The sequence below is a fragment of the Pogona vitticeps genome, chromosome 1, assembly GCF_051106095.1.
Source record: "Pogona vitticeps strain Pit_001003342236 chromosome 1, PviZW2.1, whole genome shotgun sequence".
NCBI classification, from domain to species: Eukaryota; Metazoa; Chordata; class Lepidosauria; order Squamata; family Agamidae; genus Pogona; species Pogona vitticeps.
In genome coordinates this window covers 183,543,285-183,561,178 of record NC_135783.1, presented here as the reverse complement: position 1 = coordinate 183,561,178, position 17,894 = coordinate 183,543,285, and the positions used below count along the sequence as shown (strand labels likewise).

Genomic DNA, 17,894 nt, shown 5'->3' with positions numbered 1-17,894 from the left:
GTTTGCCTCCCACCATTCTATTTTTAAAGATACAGTGTACTAGCTTGATTCATGAGCATATTTAAGATTGCTTTTTTAAATTTACCTATTACTAAAATAAAGTGTTAAATCTGCTTTCAAGTACTGAGCTCTAAAAAAATTAATCAGAGAATGTGATTACTTAAAAGTGAGCATAACAGCAAAGTGTGCTGCTTATATTCCACCCCACAGTGCTTAAAGCACTCTCTGGAGGTTTACAATTTTATAATTCAGGCTGCACATTGCCCCCTGATCAGTAAGCTGGGAACTCAGTTTACCTACCTAGAAAGAATGGAATGCTGAGTCAACCTTGAGCGGGCTATCTGAGCCAATCGGGATTAAACTCAGGTCGTGAGCAGAATCTCAACTGCAGTACTGCAGGTTAACCACTGCACCATAAAAGCACTTGATAATTGCAATTAATTTCTTGGCCTTTTAAGTAACAGAAACAAATGGGCCCTTCATAAGCTGGTTTTGATGTGATTTTGTTAACCATATATTTCACAAATCACTTGCAAACTGACTGTGTTAGGCTTGGCTGCCTAATATTGAACATCTTTTAGTCACATTTTTTTCCAATTCTCTTCCTCTTTTTTCCTCAGGTGTTCTATGTGAACCTCTGCAAATTCAACAACATTTTGTTCACAAATAAGACAGATTCTGCTTAGCTTTGATTTTGTTCCCACTGCTATCTCCAGCTTTTGCAATCCCATCAGAGATCACTGGTGCATTTTTAAATGATCTGTTGGCGGATGCTATATAAAAATGAAAAGAGTAGGTTTCTTTGGTCAGCAGGCCCTTGTCAGCTCCCATAATCTTCAAGAACCTGGGTTCTATGTTGGGAAGAATTGCAGCAATTAAAATGACTATTTTACCAAAAATCCTATTCTTATTTCAGTCAATCCCTATAATATTAAAACAGTCATTTTTCAAAGAAATTAATAAGATAATCATGAGATTTATATGGCAAGGTAAAAAACCAAGAATTAAAATTAAGGCAATGCAAGATGCTAAGCAGAGGGGTGGCTTTGGTCTTCCTGACTGGGTTCTGTATTATAGAGCTTGTATTCTAGATTGGATAAAAGAATGGATAACTCTAGAAAACAATAGATTACTTAGCTTGGAGGGACATGATTTGCAATTAGGCTGGCATGCCTATTTATGGTATAAAAAGGACAAAGAACAAAAAATTTTTAATTCACATATGATAAGAAGAGCTTTACTGGGAATGTGGAGAAAAATTGTACAGCAAATTTATTATAAAATACCTGTATGGGTGTCACCGTTAGAGGCCTTTATCCAACCCAGTCTTATGACAAAAACAAACTTTTTAAAATATCAAGATCTATTAAAAAAGGACGGTGAACTAAAGTCTAAAGAAGAGCTAGAGTCACAGAATATATATATAGAGTGGTGGCCTAGAGCACAGCTAGAATCTAGATATACAAAAGATAAAATAGAAGGCTTCTACTTAGAGCAAACGATTTTTGACAAACTTTTATTAGGTTCAAAAGAACAAACTGTTAAGAAAATGTATAATTATATGTTGGAAATTAAGATGCAAGATGAAATGGTTAAGGAATGTATGATTAAGTGGGCACAAAATATAGGGCATAACATTGATATTGACCAATGGCTGAAAATATGGCAAAATAATATAAAGCTTACAAGATCGGTGAACTTTAAAGAGAATATATATAAGATGTTTTATAGATGGCACATGACCCCAGAAAAATTGTCAAAGATGTATACAGATGTATCAAATAAGTGTTGGAAATGTGAATCACAAGTGGGAAGCTATTATCATATGTGGTGGTCATGTGGAGTAGCGAAACAATATTGGAAAAGAGTACATGTAATGTTGGAACAAATATTGCTCTGTAAAGTGCCATTAACACCAGAACTGTTTTTATTGAGTATGATACCTGAAAATATAGATAAGTCAAAGAATTATATAGTTATATACATAGTTACGGCAGCTAGAATTTTATATGCTAAAAATTGGAAAAGATCAATGGTACCGAAACAAGAAGATCTTATTGAAAAGATACGGGAAATAGCCGAAATGGACATTTTATCAGAAGTCATGAAGGACTATCCCTTGCAAAAGGCAACAGAAAGATGGGATCTATTTAACAAGTAGACAGAATCAACAGGCAGCTTGTGAACAGTACATATTGAAAGGAGAACTGAATCTAGAAGGCAGAAAAGAGTAAATAGAATAATTTAAAATCTTGATATGGCAATAGGTACAGAATGGATGAAAGTATGTTATTGTCTCCCCTCTTCCTCATCAATCCCAATTCCCTTTTCCTTCTTGTTATCCCTTATAAAAAATAAAAAATACCAAAAAAAAAAAAGAACCTGGGTTCTAGTGGGATGATGAGACCCAGTGTAATAAGGTTCTTCCAAGGCCGGAGGGGCACTGGTGGTAAAGGCGGGAAAGAGACACGGAAGCTCTAACTCCTTCACATGCCCCCCCTTCCGAGTGTGCCGTCCTCTCCTCCATCTCGATCTCCTCTCTGTCCTGTCGGGAGAAATAGTCGGCATTAGAATGAGCCACTCCCTTTTTATATTGCACCTGAAATGAATAAGGCTGTAAACTTAGATACCATCTTGTCAAACGGGGATTGGTGTCCTTCATCCTATTTAACTACTGGAGGGGAGCATGATCAGTGACAAGGGTAAAGGGAGCTCCTAACAGATAATACCGCAGAGTTTGTATCGCCCATTTCACAGCTAGTGCCTCTTTTTCTATCGTGGCGTATTTCCTCTTCCTTTCACTCAATTTTTTACTCAAATACATTATGGGGTATTCAAGCTCTCCTTTCTTTTGTGAGAGTACAGCTCCTAGTCCTCTATCAGAAACATCTGTCTGAAGGATAAAAGGGAGACCAAAATCGGGAGCGTATCTACTCGGTAATGTTGCTAATATTTCTTTTAACGTATCAGAAGCTTTTTGTTCGTTATGTCCCCAATTTAAACGGTTACTTTTTCTCTTCTTGGTTAAATCGGTTAGAGGAGCAGCCACTTCTGAAAAGTGAGGCATCAACTGTCTATAATAGCCTGCCAACCCTAAAAACTGCTGCACTTCCTTTTTGTTATGGGGAACATCCCAAGAGACCACCTTGTCAACTTTATCTGTCACGGGCTGAATTCTTCCCCCCTCTATCTGAAATCCCAAAAACTTGACTCCCCTCTGAGCTACTTTACACTTAGAGGGATTAATTTTAAGCCCAGCTTTCCTTATTTCCATCAAGACTCTTCGTAGGTGGTACATGTGTTCTTTCCAGTTTTTACTGTAAATCAAGATGTCGTCTATGTATGCCCCTGCAAATTCCTTTACTGGTTCTAACACCTGGTCCATCAACCTTTGAAAGGTCGCGGCCGCGCCATGCAAACCGAATGGCATTTTTTTGAAGTGGAATAATCCTCTTGGAGTGACAAATGCTGTTTTTTCTTTGTCCTCCTCTCTTAAAGGAATTTGCCAGTACCCCTTAGCGAGGTCTAACGAGGTCAGATAGACTGACCCACCCAGTCTTTCCAATAGATCATCCACCTTAGGCATAGGGTAGGCATCGAACTTAGACATTTCGTTAAGGTGCCGAAAGTCGATGCATACCCTTATCTGCCCATCCAGCTTAGGTACCAGAACTGGATAGCTTCACCAGGGACTACGGGAGGGTTCAATTACTCCTAACCTCATCATTTCCTCGACCTCATTACTGATAGTATCCCTCAAGTGATATGGCCAGGTTCGGTCCCCCATCCTGGCTACTTGTCCTGGTGGGGTATGTATTTCATGTTGCACCAAGCCTGTTTCCCCTGGCCTCCTTGAGAATACATCCCTGAACTCTATCTCTAATTCTTGCAAGTCCTGTTGTTGAGACTCCTCTAAGGTTTCATCGATGTCCAAATGTAAGTCGTCCTTTAAACATGCGCGCGCCTCTGGACCAAATTCCTCTTCTACTTCTCCCCACAGAGCCTCTCTTTCCTTCCACTCTTTAAGAAGATTCACATGAAAAATCCCTCTTTTCTTTGATTTATCGGGCATGAATATTTCATAATCCACAGGTCCCACTTTCCTCACTACTTCATAAGGACCTTGCCACGTAGCAAACAACATAGCCTGCTCGGAATGCATTAATAATAGTACCTTTTGTCCTGGTAGAAATTCCCTAACCTTCACTTTCTGGTCGTACCTCCTCTTTTGCCCTTCTTGAGTATTTCGTAAATTATGTTTAGCAATCCCCAAGACAGTTCTAAGATGCTCGTGCATTTCTATAAAATGTTGTACTGTTATCTGCACCTCATCAGGCCCCTCTTCCCATTTCTCCCTCACCAAATCCAAAATGCCCCTAGGATTCCATCCATACATTAATTCGAAGGGAGAGAAACCCATGGACACCTGTGGTACTTCCCGAATGGCGAACATGAGGGGGGCTACCAATAAATGCCATCTCTTAGGTTTTTCCATAACCAATTTTCGTAACATCCCTTTCAGAGTCTTGTTAAAGCATTCTACCAATCCGTTAGTTTGTGGATGACAGACGGCTGTATGAATGGGCTTGACCTCTAGTAGACACCACAGCTTTTTCAACGTGAGGCTCATGAAGTTAGACCCCTGGTCAGTTAGGATTTCCTTAGGAAAACCCAGTTGCGTAAACACCTGCATCAGCTCCCTCACGATGACTTTAGCTGTTGTGGATCTGAGGGGTATAGCCTTGGGATATCTGGTGGCATAATCTATTAAAACTAGTATGTGTGTATGGCCACTGGCAGACTTAACCAAAGGCCCTACTATATCCAAACCAATTCTCTGGAACGGGTGGTCCATCAAAGACATAGGTATCAACTCCACCCCCTTGAATGGTCTCTTTTGTGTCTTTTGACACTGGGGGCAAGTGGCGCAGTAATCCTGAATTTCCTTTTCCATTCCGGGCCACCAAAACCTCTGACGAATGCGAGCTTTCATTTTTTCTTCTGCTAAGTGCCCCGCCAGTGGTATATCATGCGCCAATTCCATTACTCTATTTCGTCATTTTAAAGGTACCATAAGCTTCCTATCTCCCTCCTCCACCCAATACAACAATCCACACTCCAATTCCCATCCATTTTGACCCCTAATTATCATTCCCACCGGTTGAGCTGCAACCAGAGGTTCCCGTAGAGACGCGTCGTCTTGTTGCATAACTCTCATCTGCTCCCGTGTAGCTCGCTGCAAAAAATCGGACTGTTCTTCAGCGAGTGTATTTTCACCCTGCAACCCTTCCTTGATTTTTTCCACATCTCGCGCACCAACCCAATCCCGACCCAATAACATTTCTCGAGAGAGTCCAGGTACAACCCCTATGTTCATTCTCCTCTCTTCTTTTCCCACCTTAACATTTGCCCATATTGTTTGGTATTTTTTCAAGTCTCCATGAATACAACGTACAGTTAACCCCTCATCTTTCTTTTCCCCCGGCAAGTCTCACACTAACGTTTTACCGCATCCAGTGTCTATCAGCGCCTTCTTGCATTCTCCATTCACCCAGGCCTCCACCTCCCACCGTTCCGATGATTCCGCTTTGGGTGGGTGGGGGTTGTCCCCCTGTCCCACCCAAGAACAGTCAGTCCCGGGGCAATTTTTTCTCACGTGTCCGGGGACCCCACATCCGAAACAAATGGGGCGCCCGTCTTTGCCTTCTCGTACCCCCACTTCAGGTTTGTAGTCCTTGCCCTCTCACCATCCCGTCCCTGGAGCATAGATCTGGTGATCTACCGTTATCGGTCTCACAGGCTTAGACCCAAATGGCTCGAACATTTTTCCTTTAGGCTTGACTGTGCCGCTCGTCTCCACAACCGATCGCGCAGTAAAACTGGAAACTGAAAGCGAAGCCTCTCCACCGTGTGGTTTGGTTTTCTCTGCCCAGAGGGCGGTACCTTCTCTTGTTGCTTCCTCCGTATTACTGTAATCTTCCAATAGGGAAATAGCCTTCTCCAGCGTCTTCGGGTTATTACGTTGAATCCAGTTTTTCGCACCTGTCCCCAACGTCTGCACTAGCTGCTCCAAAACAACCATATCCACTATCTGCTCTCCATTCTGTTCCCTGGGCTTCAACCACCTTACCGCATTGGCCCTCATTCGTTGTGCAACAGTGCGTGGGTGGGAGCCCGGTTTCCATTTCAAGTCCCTTAACCTCTTCTGGTACGTCTCCTCTGTTAGCTTTAGTGTACGAAGTATTGCATTTTTGACAATCTCACACTGGGTGGCCTCCTGGGTGCTTAGCGTGTCCACCACCTCCTGTAACAAGCCTGTAAGGCACGGGATCAGGATGAGTGTCCACTGTTCTTTAGGCCACGCTGCTGCCGCAGCCACCCTTTCGAAGGTGTGCAAGTATGCCTCCGGATTGTCGGTATTGGTCATTTTCTGCATATGGATGGGGGGCGGTCCCGCTACCAGGCTCCCCTTCACACACACAGCAGCCTTCGGAATCTTCTCTTCTTCTTGTCCCTGCAACCTCATTTGTCTTGCCATAAGTTTGCTGCTCCATCAAATTCTCTATTATCTTCGCTTGTCTGTCCATCGCCCCTCGTAGCTTTAGTAGTTCCTCATTTCCCGCCTTCTGAGCCGCCCCGGCCCCACGTTGGGCGCCAGTGTAATAAGGTTCTTCCAAGGCCGGAGGGGCACTGCTGGTAAAGGCGGGAAAGAGACACGGAGGCTCTTCATAAGTTTCAACATTAACATCTTTATTACAAACAGAACTTAACTCTTGGGGATCAAACGGATCCTGCAAACATTGATCAGTCAATAAATGGTACCTCTTGGGTCACGTAACCGGTGGTCTTTCTAAATCTCCTAATAAGGTGCTGGTCCGAACCTCTCGCGGTCGGTCATAGGGCGCAGAGGGGCACTCCTGACGGCACATACCGTGCCGCAACAAGGGTGTCTCGCCCAATCGCCCTCCAAAGGCTTCTTCTGGAATTCTGGTCCAGGGCGTATTACCCTCCGCCCTCCAGGGTGATTCCGCGGGTATACGGTTACTGTCCATTCTAAGGGATCAAAGGTTCTCACTCTCCCTCCAGGTATTACCGGATCAGGGAGCAAGCCTCCTCCAGTCACAAGGTTGGGAAAACCGGCTGCACTTCCCACATTATTCTCAAACCCGAGCATGGGTTCAGTTTGGACCCCTCGAGTCTTGGTCTGCTCCGGGTTCACGTCAGTCCACAATCTAAAAGCCCGCGCATTTCCCCCCTCTTTTATATCCTCCCATAGTATTAAATCTAACTCCTCCCCTCCTTGCTCTACTAGACACACCTCCGACGGTTTCTCTCCTATTATATCTGCTTGCTCAATCTCTATCAGCACCCCCTCCACGCAGCCACTTTCTTCCACCGAACCCCTTTCCTCAGAGGACGGCGCACTCCTCGCAACTCCTTCACACCCAGATTCAGGAGATTGTTCTGAAGCAGTGGAGAATTAGTTTAGTCATGGAGAGGCTCCTCATGATTTGCCAACCAACTCTTGATGGAGCACCCATTTGAAAGGTGTACTCTGTTGGCACACCATGTCAGAGAGTGGAAGAACCTGGCTAGAACATCAAAGCTGATACTGCTCTTCTTATCTGGCAGGAAATCTATCAATCAGGTAAATCTGTAGGGATATGACAGAAAAGCTCAACCACTGGACAGAATCCCAGCAAGGCTTCATCCTATAACAGCCTTGCTAGATACAGCAGAAAAGCTCTGGGCTTTAGGTGAAAATGGTAGGTGAGCTGGTTCACTGAGCTTTGACGGTCCAAGGGCAGCATCATTTTGCCCCTGAAGCACTAGTTCCCTATGAGGAAGAGCCCAAGATAGAGAAAACTAGCTTTTTGCATTGCTAAGCACTGCTGGATTGCACTGTCAGGATTTTGTTACTCTCCTCAATGCCCTTCCTGGAGAGGCATCAAGTAAGTAGGTCATGTGTGACTCCACACCAATCTGTCAGAGTATTAATCTAAATACAAGAGAACATTGTCTCTTTAAGGAAAGTTATGACATAATAGACATGTGCAGTGGATTTCTGCTGTAAATTGCCCCCCCAACTCAGCCATTAACAGATGGACAGAGTAAACCTAATGCTAGAGCACGTGCATTTATTTTGCTAAACATCAAAAATGAGCAGCTGATCTATGTGAGATGGTTCACTTTGGCAGCTGAGATATGGCAAAAGTTCAGGACTTTGTATATTACTGCCACTGCTGGGTCAAAGATAATTCTGACAAGACAATTATTCAACATGAAATTATCTCCCACTGCGTGTATTGCCACCCCTCTCCAAGGAATGCAGAGACTGTTTATGAAGCTCAAGGAATGAGAAATTCAGTTTACTGAAGTTATAAAAGCCCACATTTTGTTATGTTCCCTTGACCAGAATTGGGAAGGATTAATTCTCAGCATGCAGGCAATAGATGAAAATGTGTTCACAGTGGATTTTGTCTCAGCCCAGCTACTGGAGGAGGTGCAACAGAGGCGGACTCAGAGTCAGCATGGCCTTGACACTCCTAGCAGCAGAGTGAAGATGGAGAAACTCGCTGATAAAAGCAAGGAGGAGGTTTTTCCAGAGAATCATGGAAAGGCTTTTGCAGTAAGAAGATTTTTTCGTTGTGGTGCCACTTGCCATCTTAAAAGAAACTTTAAGGCTCAGATAAAGGAGGAACGTGGAGATAAGCAGCAAACTGGCCAAGACAGAAGAGTGACTACATCAGTCCAAATGGTTGCTACATCTGCGTCTGATGAAGAACCACCAGAAAAAGACTATGTCTGGATTTTGGGCTCTGCTTGTATGAGCCAGATCATTGTCAATGACACGTCACTATTGAGGGACAGTTTCCCCCCCCAAGGCAAGGAGTGTGACTTTGACAGATGGATCTCAGGTAGAGATAATGGCACAAGGAAATTTTTATGTGCCAAGTTTGGGGATAATCATTCCTAATGCCTTATGTGTACCCAGAATGGATTATTGTCTACTAAGTGTACCATGTCTGGTCAAGTGTGGGTACAACATAATGTATGAAAATGACACAACTTTGATAAGCAAAGGTAATATGCAGTGTGACATAGGAAAGTTAAAAAGTGGTCTATATATTATGGAAAGTGAAGAGCAACAGTCTGTGTGTCACAAGTACACTTTTGCAGAAGCATGAATATTTACATGATAACTGTATACACCAGTTACACAGGGTTATGGGGCATGCTAGCTTTGGACATCCAGCCCAGTTAGCAAAGATATGTCCAGATTTAAACCTACAAAAATACCCTAGGTTTCTGGAATGCGCAGGATGCACATCAAAAGTAAAATGTTTCCTGTGATTAAAAAGAGTGATAGAATGTCAACTAGACCATTTCAGCTCGAGCATGCAGATTTGGCAGGACCATTCAAATCCAGTGAAGGAAGAGCCAAATTCATTCTATTAATTGTTGATGATTTTTCAGAGTTTTCTCATGTTTATTTATTAAAAGCAAAGCATGCATGAAGCATGTGCACAGCTAAAGGAATGGCTAGCAATGATTGAAAGGTGTTTTCACCATAAATTAAGTCAATTGCAGACTGACAGGGGTGGGGAATTCCTGGGTCAAGATTTTCAACAGTGGCTGAAAAGGAGGGGCATCATTCACAGAAAGACCAGCCCTTATTGCTCTGCAGAAAAAGGCGCTGCAGAGAGAAAATTGGGTGTGCTCCAAACAACGAAGGATTGCATGATGAATGATGCAAGGATGCCTTCTGGAATGTGGGGAGAGGCAATTGTCACAGCTGCTTACGTAAACAACAGGTTGTGTTCAACAGCCACAAATGAAACCCCATATTATTTACTGTTTTTTAAAAGGCCTTCACTTAAACATTTAAGGGTATTTGGTTCATCTGTACACATTCTGATACCTAAGATTCAGAGGAGAAAAGGTCAACCTAAATTCCAACACCTCAGATTTGTAGGATATGAGGCAGGTACAAAAGGGTACAGGTTCTGGGTTGGAGGTAACAGAATACGTAGTAATTTAAAGTGCCAATTTTGAAATACACTCATGGTGGAAGGAAATTCACACTAATTCAGAGGTATTTATATCTTTCAACATTGAGGTGCAGGCTCAAGCTCAAGCAAATGTTCTAGGTTCACCTGTGCCAAAGGTAGTTGGCAAAGAAACACCCGAAGCTACAGAGACATCTCCTGTAAAGCCTAAAGTTAAACAGGAAGATGCAGAGAATGTGACACACGGGGCTGAGGAAATTGAACAAGTGGTCCCTCACAGGTCAAATAGAGCAAACAAGGGTGTACCACCAGAAAGATTTGTAGAAAATGAAATCAGAGTATGCCAGGTAGACTGTGAGCCTCAAAGTTGTAAAGAAATGCTAGAACTGCCAGAGGATGATCGGAAAAATGGAATTCAGCAATGGACCCAGAGTTCAAATCACTTATAAAACAAAGTTTTTGAGGTATGTGATTTACCACCATCACATAGTGCAACAGGTGCAAAGTGGATGTTTCATTAAAAAAAGTGTTGCCAGATGGTACATTGAAGTACAAGGCAAGATCAGTGGTGCAGGGTTTTGTACAAGAAAAATTAATTTATTATAATGAAACATATGCACCCACAGCTAGAGCAGAATCTTTGCAATTAATATTGTCTCTAGCAGTAAAGCAAAATTGAATAATTAATCATTTTGTGACACCGCATATCTGAATGCACCATTAGAAGAAATTGTTTATATGAAACAAGCCCCTGGGTACGAATCTAATAAACCCCAAAAGGTCTACAGACTAAAAAAGGCCCTATATGGATTGAAACAAAGTGCAAGATGCTGGCATCAGTGTTTGGATGATGCACTGGATAAAATAGGGTTTCAAAAGAAGTGTGACAGACCAGTGTGTTTATACAAAAGGGTCTGGAGATGTGCATGATATTATTGGCTTATGTTGATGATCTGTGTATTACAGCTAAGTCAAAGAAATTAGTACAACAATTTCCACAGCAACTTGGTGAACGTTTCAAGTTAAAAGATCTGGGAGAAGTACAGTACTATCTAGGGATAGATATACTGTACTGAGGAACAAAAAGGGTGATATTTTCTTAAACCAGAAAAGAAAATAGAACAGTTGATAACAGAATTAGGATTAACAGATGCAAAAATAACCAACACACCTATGTCACCACAACTTCTGAAAAACACATGTGATGTTTTCAAAATTGTGGAATTGTATCAGTCTGGAATTGGAAATTTGTTATATCTAGTGCTATGGACACGTCCAGACATTGCATTTGCAGTAGGCTATCTACACAGGAAAGTTGTTAAACCTACACAGAGTGATTAGTAAGGTTTAAAAAGGGTTCTAAAATAGTTGTTGTGGGTATTTCGGGCTCTTTGGCCATGTTCTGAAGGTTGTTCTTCCTAACGTTCCTAATCGTTCTAAAATACTTAAAAGTAACTATGGACTATTGTTTAAAATTACCAAAAGATGGACCAGGAACACTTGTTATGTAGATAGATAGTTCATTTGCAGAAGAGACTGATAAAAAGTCTGTACAGTGATGCCTTGCAAGACAAATGCCTTTTTTTGGTGACTTGCAAGATGAATTTTTTTCTTTTCTTTTGGTTTGTTTTAAATCGTACAACCATTAGTACTGCGCTTCACAAGATGAAATGTTCGCAATACGATACAATTCACAGAACGAATTAATTTCGTCTTGAGAGGCATTATTGTAACAGGTTATGTGATTCAATAAGGAAATGCAGCAATAGGCTGGAGAACCAGAAAACAAACAATAATCACCATATCTACAACAGAAGCAGAATTTGCCATGTCTGAAACATGTAATGAGGTACTGTAATATGGTTCAAGCAACTAAATGTGAAATGCCAATTGCTATTTTTGAAGATTCACAGTATTGCAATGGCTAATTCAGAAAGTACAAAAGCCAGGACTAAGTATGTGGATGGAAAATACCAAAACATGAAAAATGTAATACGAACAAGAGTAATTGAATTAAGATATTGTGATACAGAAGAGAATCTGATATGTTTACAAAGCCTTTAAGCATACAAATCCTACTTCCATGTGTATCCTCAGAGGCAAAAGAGTTGGGGACAGGAAATCCAGAGCTAAAGGCACAAGAAGAGGATTGCCCAAGTGGTTCTGCCCCCTGGCCTGTCATATTCTTTCACCGAGATTGCTTCTCAGAATCTCTTCCTAGTTGCCACGGACTTTCAGTCCAAAGTAAGTTAACTCTTGTCAGCCTCTCTGTCTCCTTCTTGGATGTTGTGATGCACAGACAAGTCACGCAACTCGTGGTTCTCCAATAAAACATATTTATTGTGTAACATCTGGTCATGGTCTTTCCTAACTGAGACCTCCACCTCCTGTTTCAACGCTGGTCATAACATTGGTTATCATCAAACGCCAACAATTTCCGTTCAACATGCGGGGAGAAGAATTCCAAACTTGCCCATACCATTTAGGTGTGGTGCCCAAAACCTCTGGCAGCAGCCTAGATGGCATTGCTGTGCCGGGGTGGTGGTGGTGGTGGTGGTGGTGAAAGGTCCAGGCCACCTGAAGCTCCCAAGCCCTTTTTCTTGGATCTCTCCTCAACTTGGGTCTGAATGGACTGGTTCTCTGTTGCCCGACTGCCTGCTCTCCATGGTGCCTCTCGTTGCTGCCAGGCTTGAAATCGCTTCCTCTGTTTCCCCCCTATAAGGTGTTTTTTTGTACATGGGCCTCTTCCACTCTGCATAATCTCCAGGCACTTTAAACTCTACCCACTCCCCTGTCCAGGGGTCTTCCTGTACCAACTCCACTAAATCCTCCTTTTCCTCCACTTTCTCTGTACTTTCTGACCAACACGCCTCTCCTTCCTCAATATCCAACAACCCCCTCCTTTCCTTTCCTTTCCTTTCCCCCTTTTATCCTCCTCTCCTTTCCTGCCAAAACAGCGCCCTCTGTTCTCTCTCCTGCCACACACAGTCCTTGCAAATCCTCTCCTATGCCCAACAGGTGTCCCTCGGTGCTTCTTTCTGAAGAGATGGATGGTACACTCTGGGAAGTACCTTTGCAGGTGGCTCCCAGCCTCACACTCTGGCGGAACTGAGGAAGCAAACTACTGGAAATGAGTAGTGTTGAGGGACTAGGTTCTTCTGCTTCCACATTTAGGCATGGTGAAAGACCTAATGCCAATCCTATTTTACTCCTTTCCTTTGCCGTTGACTCTAATAGCAGCCAATGGCAGGTTGCAGTGGGAGAACATGGGCTCCCCTGGTTGTTGAAGTCACTCACCACCGATATTAAGGTACTGTATTACAGAATCTGGAAAAATAAAATTCAACAACTTGCTATATCACCATTAAAAATAGTTTGAAAAAAATCACTGTACAACCAGACTTTTATAAAAAGGCAGGTTTTATGTATTTATTGTCAGGTTTTATGCATTTATTGTAAACTCCACTAGAAAACAAAACCATGTGCAAAGAACATATATCATTAATTAGAATAAGAAATGTGCAACCTGCAGGGAAGGGCAGAAAGCAATGTTATTTCAAATCTTTATTCTTTTCTAAGTTGGATGTCCCCAGAAGAAGGGAATGGGAAACCACTTCTGAGTACTCTGCACCTAGAAAACCCTGAAACCAAGTGCTATAACTTAAAATTGACTTGATGGCACACTGTTATTATTAAGTTGCTTTACTTCATCAACCTTTTTTCCTCTTCAACATATATCCTCTTTCTGTCAGCACTAAAAACATATTGAATCATATGTATAAATGTTTAGATACGTATTTTGTGGAAAAACCCACAACCCTCTAGTGTAAGCAGCAGGGAAACTGAAGCATACATATATACATTGAATATGTATAGCATTCAGGCCACAATAAAGAACACATTTCAATACTGGATTATATTCAAAGGGTATCTATGTATGTCTTTGTGTTGAGTTGGCACTGAAGGACAGCACCCATTTTGCATTTTTCACATCTGTATTTTTTATCTGTATGTCTCAAGCTAATTTGCTGGACATCCTAGTGTTCCAAAGTTTCCGCCTCAAAACAGTTCAGGCAGAAAGGTACTGCTAAGGTAGCTGCCAGCTAGACACACTGTGCAATTGTACTTAAAACAGCTATGGATGTGGGCTTAATTTTGTTGCTGCTATGAGCAAACGAAGAAACACATAGAATTAACCAGGGTTTGCCTAATAAGTCAATCGGTGACGGGGTGTGAGATTTCTTGATATTTTCAGGGAACCCTCTTAGAAGACAGGAAATAAAGCTCTCTTCAATCAAATGAACATTAATTTACTGAAAATAATTACAAAATTAACTTTACATGAATATGATGTGCAGAAAGAAGTCTGTTGCACCTACTTCTTCCTCTGATAACAAGTACAGATAATGAAAAAAAACAGATGCAGTTAGAAGAAAGCCAGTTAAGAGATCCACATTCAAGATAATTTTAAAAAATAGATGGAAAATACAGAATATATAAATAAGACATACATCAATTCAACACTGTGCTTGTTTCCCTCTAGGTATTGCTGGCTGGCATGAACAAATGATTCTGGCTACTTTTTCATTACCTGATCATTTTTTCCTGTTGTAAATATGCAGCAGGTTATTTTAGGTTTTTCAAGCTCACTTGAGAGCAAGGATCCCTTCCATTTATCCTGCCAAGGAACATAAACTTTTTATTTTTACAATATTAATGGAATATACTCTAAATGTTTTCAAAAATTTAGAATATGGTTATAAATTAAAATAGAATTAATCTGTATATACCAATTTATATTGCATACATTTTTGCCATTTAAAGGATTTTGCTGAATCAAACCCATACCCATACCAATACCTAGAATGCCTAAAAATGTAAGGGGAGAAAAGCCATGTTATAATTGACATGCAGCTACATATAAACCTACCAAGCATTCTATACCTCATCCGTTTAGCACGTTAGGACCACAAGCTTACAGTGGCCAGAACTCTTCTGTAAAACAGCCCTTTGAGCAAATCACACTATGCCTAAGGCATATATCACACAGCCACTATTTGTGCTTAATTTTCAAAACAGGTTCTCCTGCATGGGTCAGAATGCACCTTATGGCTAGGTGCTTATGTGCATTAGCTCATCATAACCACAAATCCATTTCATCAGACAACTTGCTGCAAGCATGCCATGTGCGTAGGTTTCATGTATCTGAAGTTCCCACTTCAGTCACCACACAGAAAGTCACTTGCGCTTCCTCTCTCCCTCCTGCTCCCGTCTTACATCTAGACCTATCCTGAGAGACACTACATTGCTGTCCGATCACTGTACCAAAACAGAAGAGTCTACTATCACAGAACTTGTCAACTAGGAAACATTAATGTTCAGAATTTTCTCATCAGGGAAAATCAGTGGGAAACCAGTAGGAAAAGCAGCTGCTGTCTTGTTCCACGTGAGAACCGACAGTTGTGCGCCTTAACTTTGTGCAGCAGGTATCTCAACCTTTTGCCATGGAAACTGTGCAACATAAGCCTCCTGAGATTCAGAAGAAGACCAACGAATCAGTAAGTCATGCTGCAAAACAGATCTTCCCAGCAAGTAGGGCTACAATTGAAATCTATGTGATTACTTTAACACTATTCTATTCCCAATGCACTGCACAGGTCCTAAATGCAGCCAGACATGGAACAGAGTATCCCATACATTAAATTTTTGTCTGCCAAATATATGCTCTCCCTTCAAGTGTAATAAATATATCACCTGAATAAATCACATGGATTTTACTCCCTTTTTGCCTGAGATTTTATTTTGCTTGTGCAATAGATGTCATTGCAACTTTATGCCCCTGAATATGAATATATATCACAAGTATTTTCTCTACTGAGTTTGCAACACTTTTTTTTTTTTTTTGGTGAGCAAGCATATTTAAAGTTACATTAATTCTATAAAACACAATGAGCTGTCTTCTAAGGACAGACTGCAGTCATTGTTCTGGATCAGTATTTTCACTACTCCCCTCAGAATGCATTTTTCAAACAGCATCTGATAAAACACTCTCAAGCAATAGAATGTACATTAGTACTTACTGTTCTGTACATATAATGTCAGAGGCAGAAAATATTACATATTTGTGTTGCTTCCTACGGCTCGGTAGAAGATTAATCATTTTCAGTGGTCTTAAGGTTGAACTTTGGTTTCCTCCCCCTACTCCTTTTCTTTGCTCTCTTAAAAGCTATGCCTTCTTTTCATGCAGACTCCCCCAACCACTTAGACAACCTTCAACAACCCTCTTTTGATGAACGTTCTGTTAACCGTACTGTACATCCTACTCCACGAACATTCTCCATTGTTCTTCCAGATCTTGTCAATCCTACTGCACTGCTCAGTCCTCCTTCAGAACTCCCATCTTTGATGTGCTCATTGGACCTCCAAGTGCTCCAGTTAAGACTGGAAGGCTGTGGTTTCTCCTCAGTCCTCCCAGCAGATTGCTGCCTACGTTTACATACCCAAGGGAATCCTGCCTCTGGAGGCCACCTTTTGTCCCTTGACCCCTCCCAGATTCCCCCCTCTTAACAACTCTGGCAATGCCCAGTTTCTTTAGCCTCTCCACCAGATTCATCTTCAGCTGCTGGGCATCTGCACTAGAGGACTTCTGTCTGTACATCTCCTGAAGTAAAGTTTCAGCTGGTCGGGAGGCCAGGAAGTTTTCAGACATGCTTGTTCGAGACTCAAAAGGCAAAGGGGAAGGACAAGGCGAAAGCAAAGGAGAATTTGGTGGTGTTGAAGGGACAGTACATATCTTGAGGGGCTGAAAGAGTGACATTTGCTCCAAGACTGGACTGTTGTACACTTTTGCCGAGATGCCCTTTTCTTCCAGAAGCTTAGCTAAGCTTCTGGTGCTGCTGAAGGTGGTAGTTGACTCTCTTCTGTTACTGAGAAATTCTCCAATGCTAAGCCTGTATGACATGGCCGGAGAGCTTGTAGCGGTGTTGCTTGTACTGCTGCACAAGGGAGTGCTGTGAACAAAAAATGTCAGGGGTGAGGGGGACACAGATATATACTGAATAGCATTACTAACATCCTTAGCAAGAAAGAGCAAAAGAAAACACAACCGTTTTCAGACATCAAGGCTAGTATATCTGTATCAACACCAAAAGCCCTTGCCTCTTTTCCTTTACATGACAATGTATTATGAACTGCATTTTTCCCCCTCCTTTGTTCCTACCTCTTTTCAAAGTTTTTACTATAGATGTTAAAGTGATGTCTGCTTTGCAGTCTTCTAGATTACCTGAATATTGGGGGATTGGTTCCAAGCCCCCTGTGGATGTTGAAAAATGTGGATTACGGTGAATGCTATTTTAATAGCAAACGCTATACACAGCATGGTCTCTGGCTTCCTCCAGTGGCCAGTTCTGGTAACTTCACCTTTAGAATTATATATTCCTAGGATTTTTCTTGTAATGTTTTTTATATTTTCAGACTGTGGCTAAGTGAATCAGCAGATACTGAACCCCTGGGTATGGGGGTTCTACCGTAATTACACCTGGAATTTGATTATATCTTACCTGGGTGTAACCTGTGTGATATCAGATGGGTGGAGGATCCTACAAGTGGTAAAAGTAAATGTAGAGTTTGTTGACGAGAGGCATTTTCCGGGATTGGAAACTATAAAATAAACATAACATAAATATAAATATATATGATGAAAAGGGGATGGATAACAGACTAGCAAGGCAAAAACTTTTCAAATCCTGAATTAATAAGTGCAAAAACAAAACAAAACAAAACAAAAACAAGAGATTCTTCCAGTGTTTTTCCAAGAAAGAAAATGCAACACACACTACTCTCAAGCCATCATTCTAAAAAGACAGGCCAAGACATTCTCCAAAG

General features: G+C 41.6%; 1 protein-coding gene across 3 annotated transcripts in view; it reads right to left on the bottom strand.

The window, feature by feature from the left end:
• Window positions 1-13,412: 13,412 nt before the first annotated feature.
• Window positions 13,413-17,894, bottom strand: part of TRAK2 (trafficking kinesin protein 2) — a 43,991-nt gene continuing 39,509 nt past the window's right edge. For all 3 annotated transcript variants that reach the window (XM_020811772.3, XM_020811773.3, XM_020811774.3), the window contains 2 exons: window positions 17,570-17,669; window positions 13,413-17,020 (listed from right to left, as the gene is read on the bottom strand). In XM_020811772.3, coding sequence (XP_020667431.2) covers window positions 16,387-17,020; window positions 17,570-17,669 — 734 coding nt within the window. In that variant the 3' untranslated portion in view covers window positions 13,413-16,386. The remainder of the gene's footprint in view (window positions 17,021-17,569; window positions 17,670-17,894) is intronic.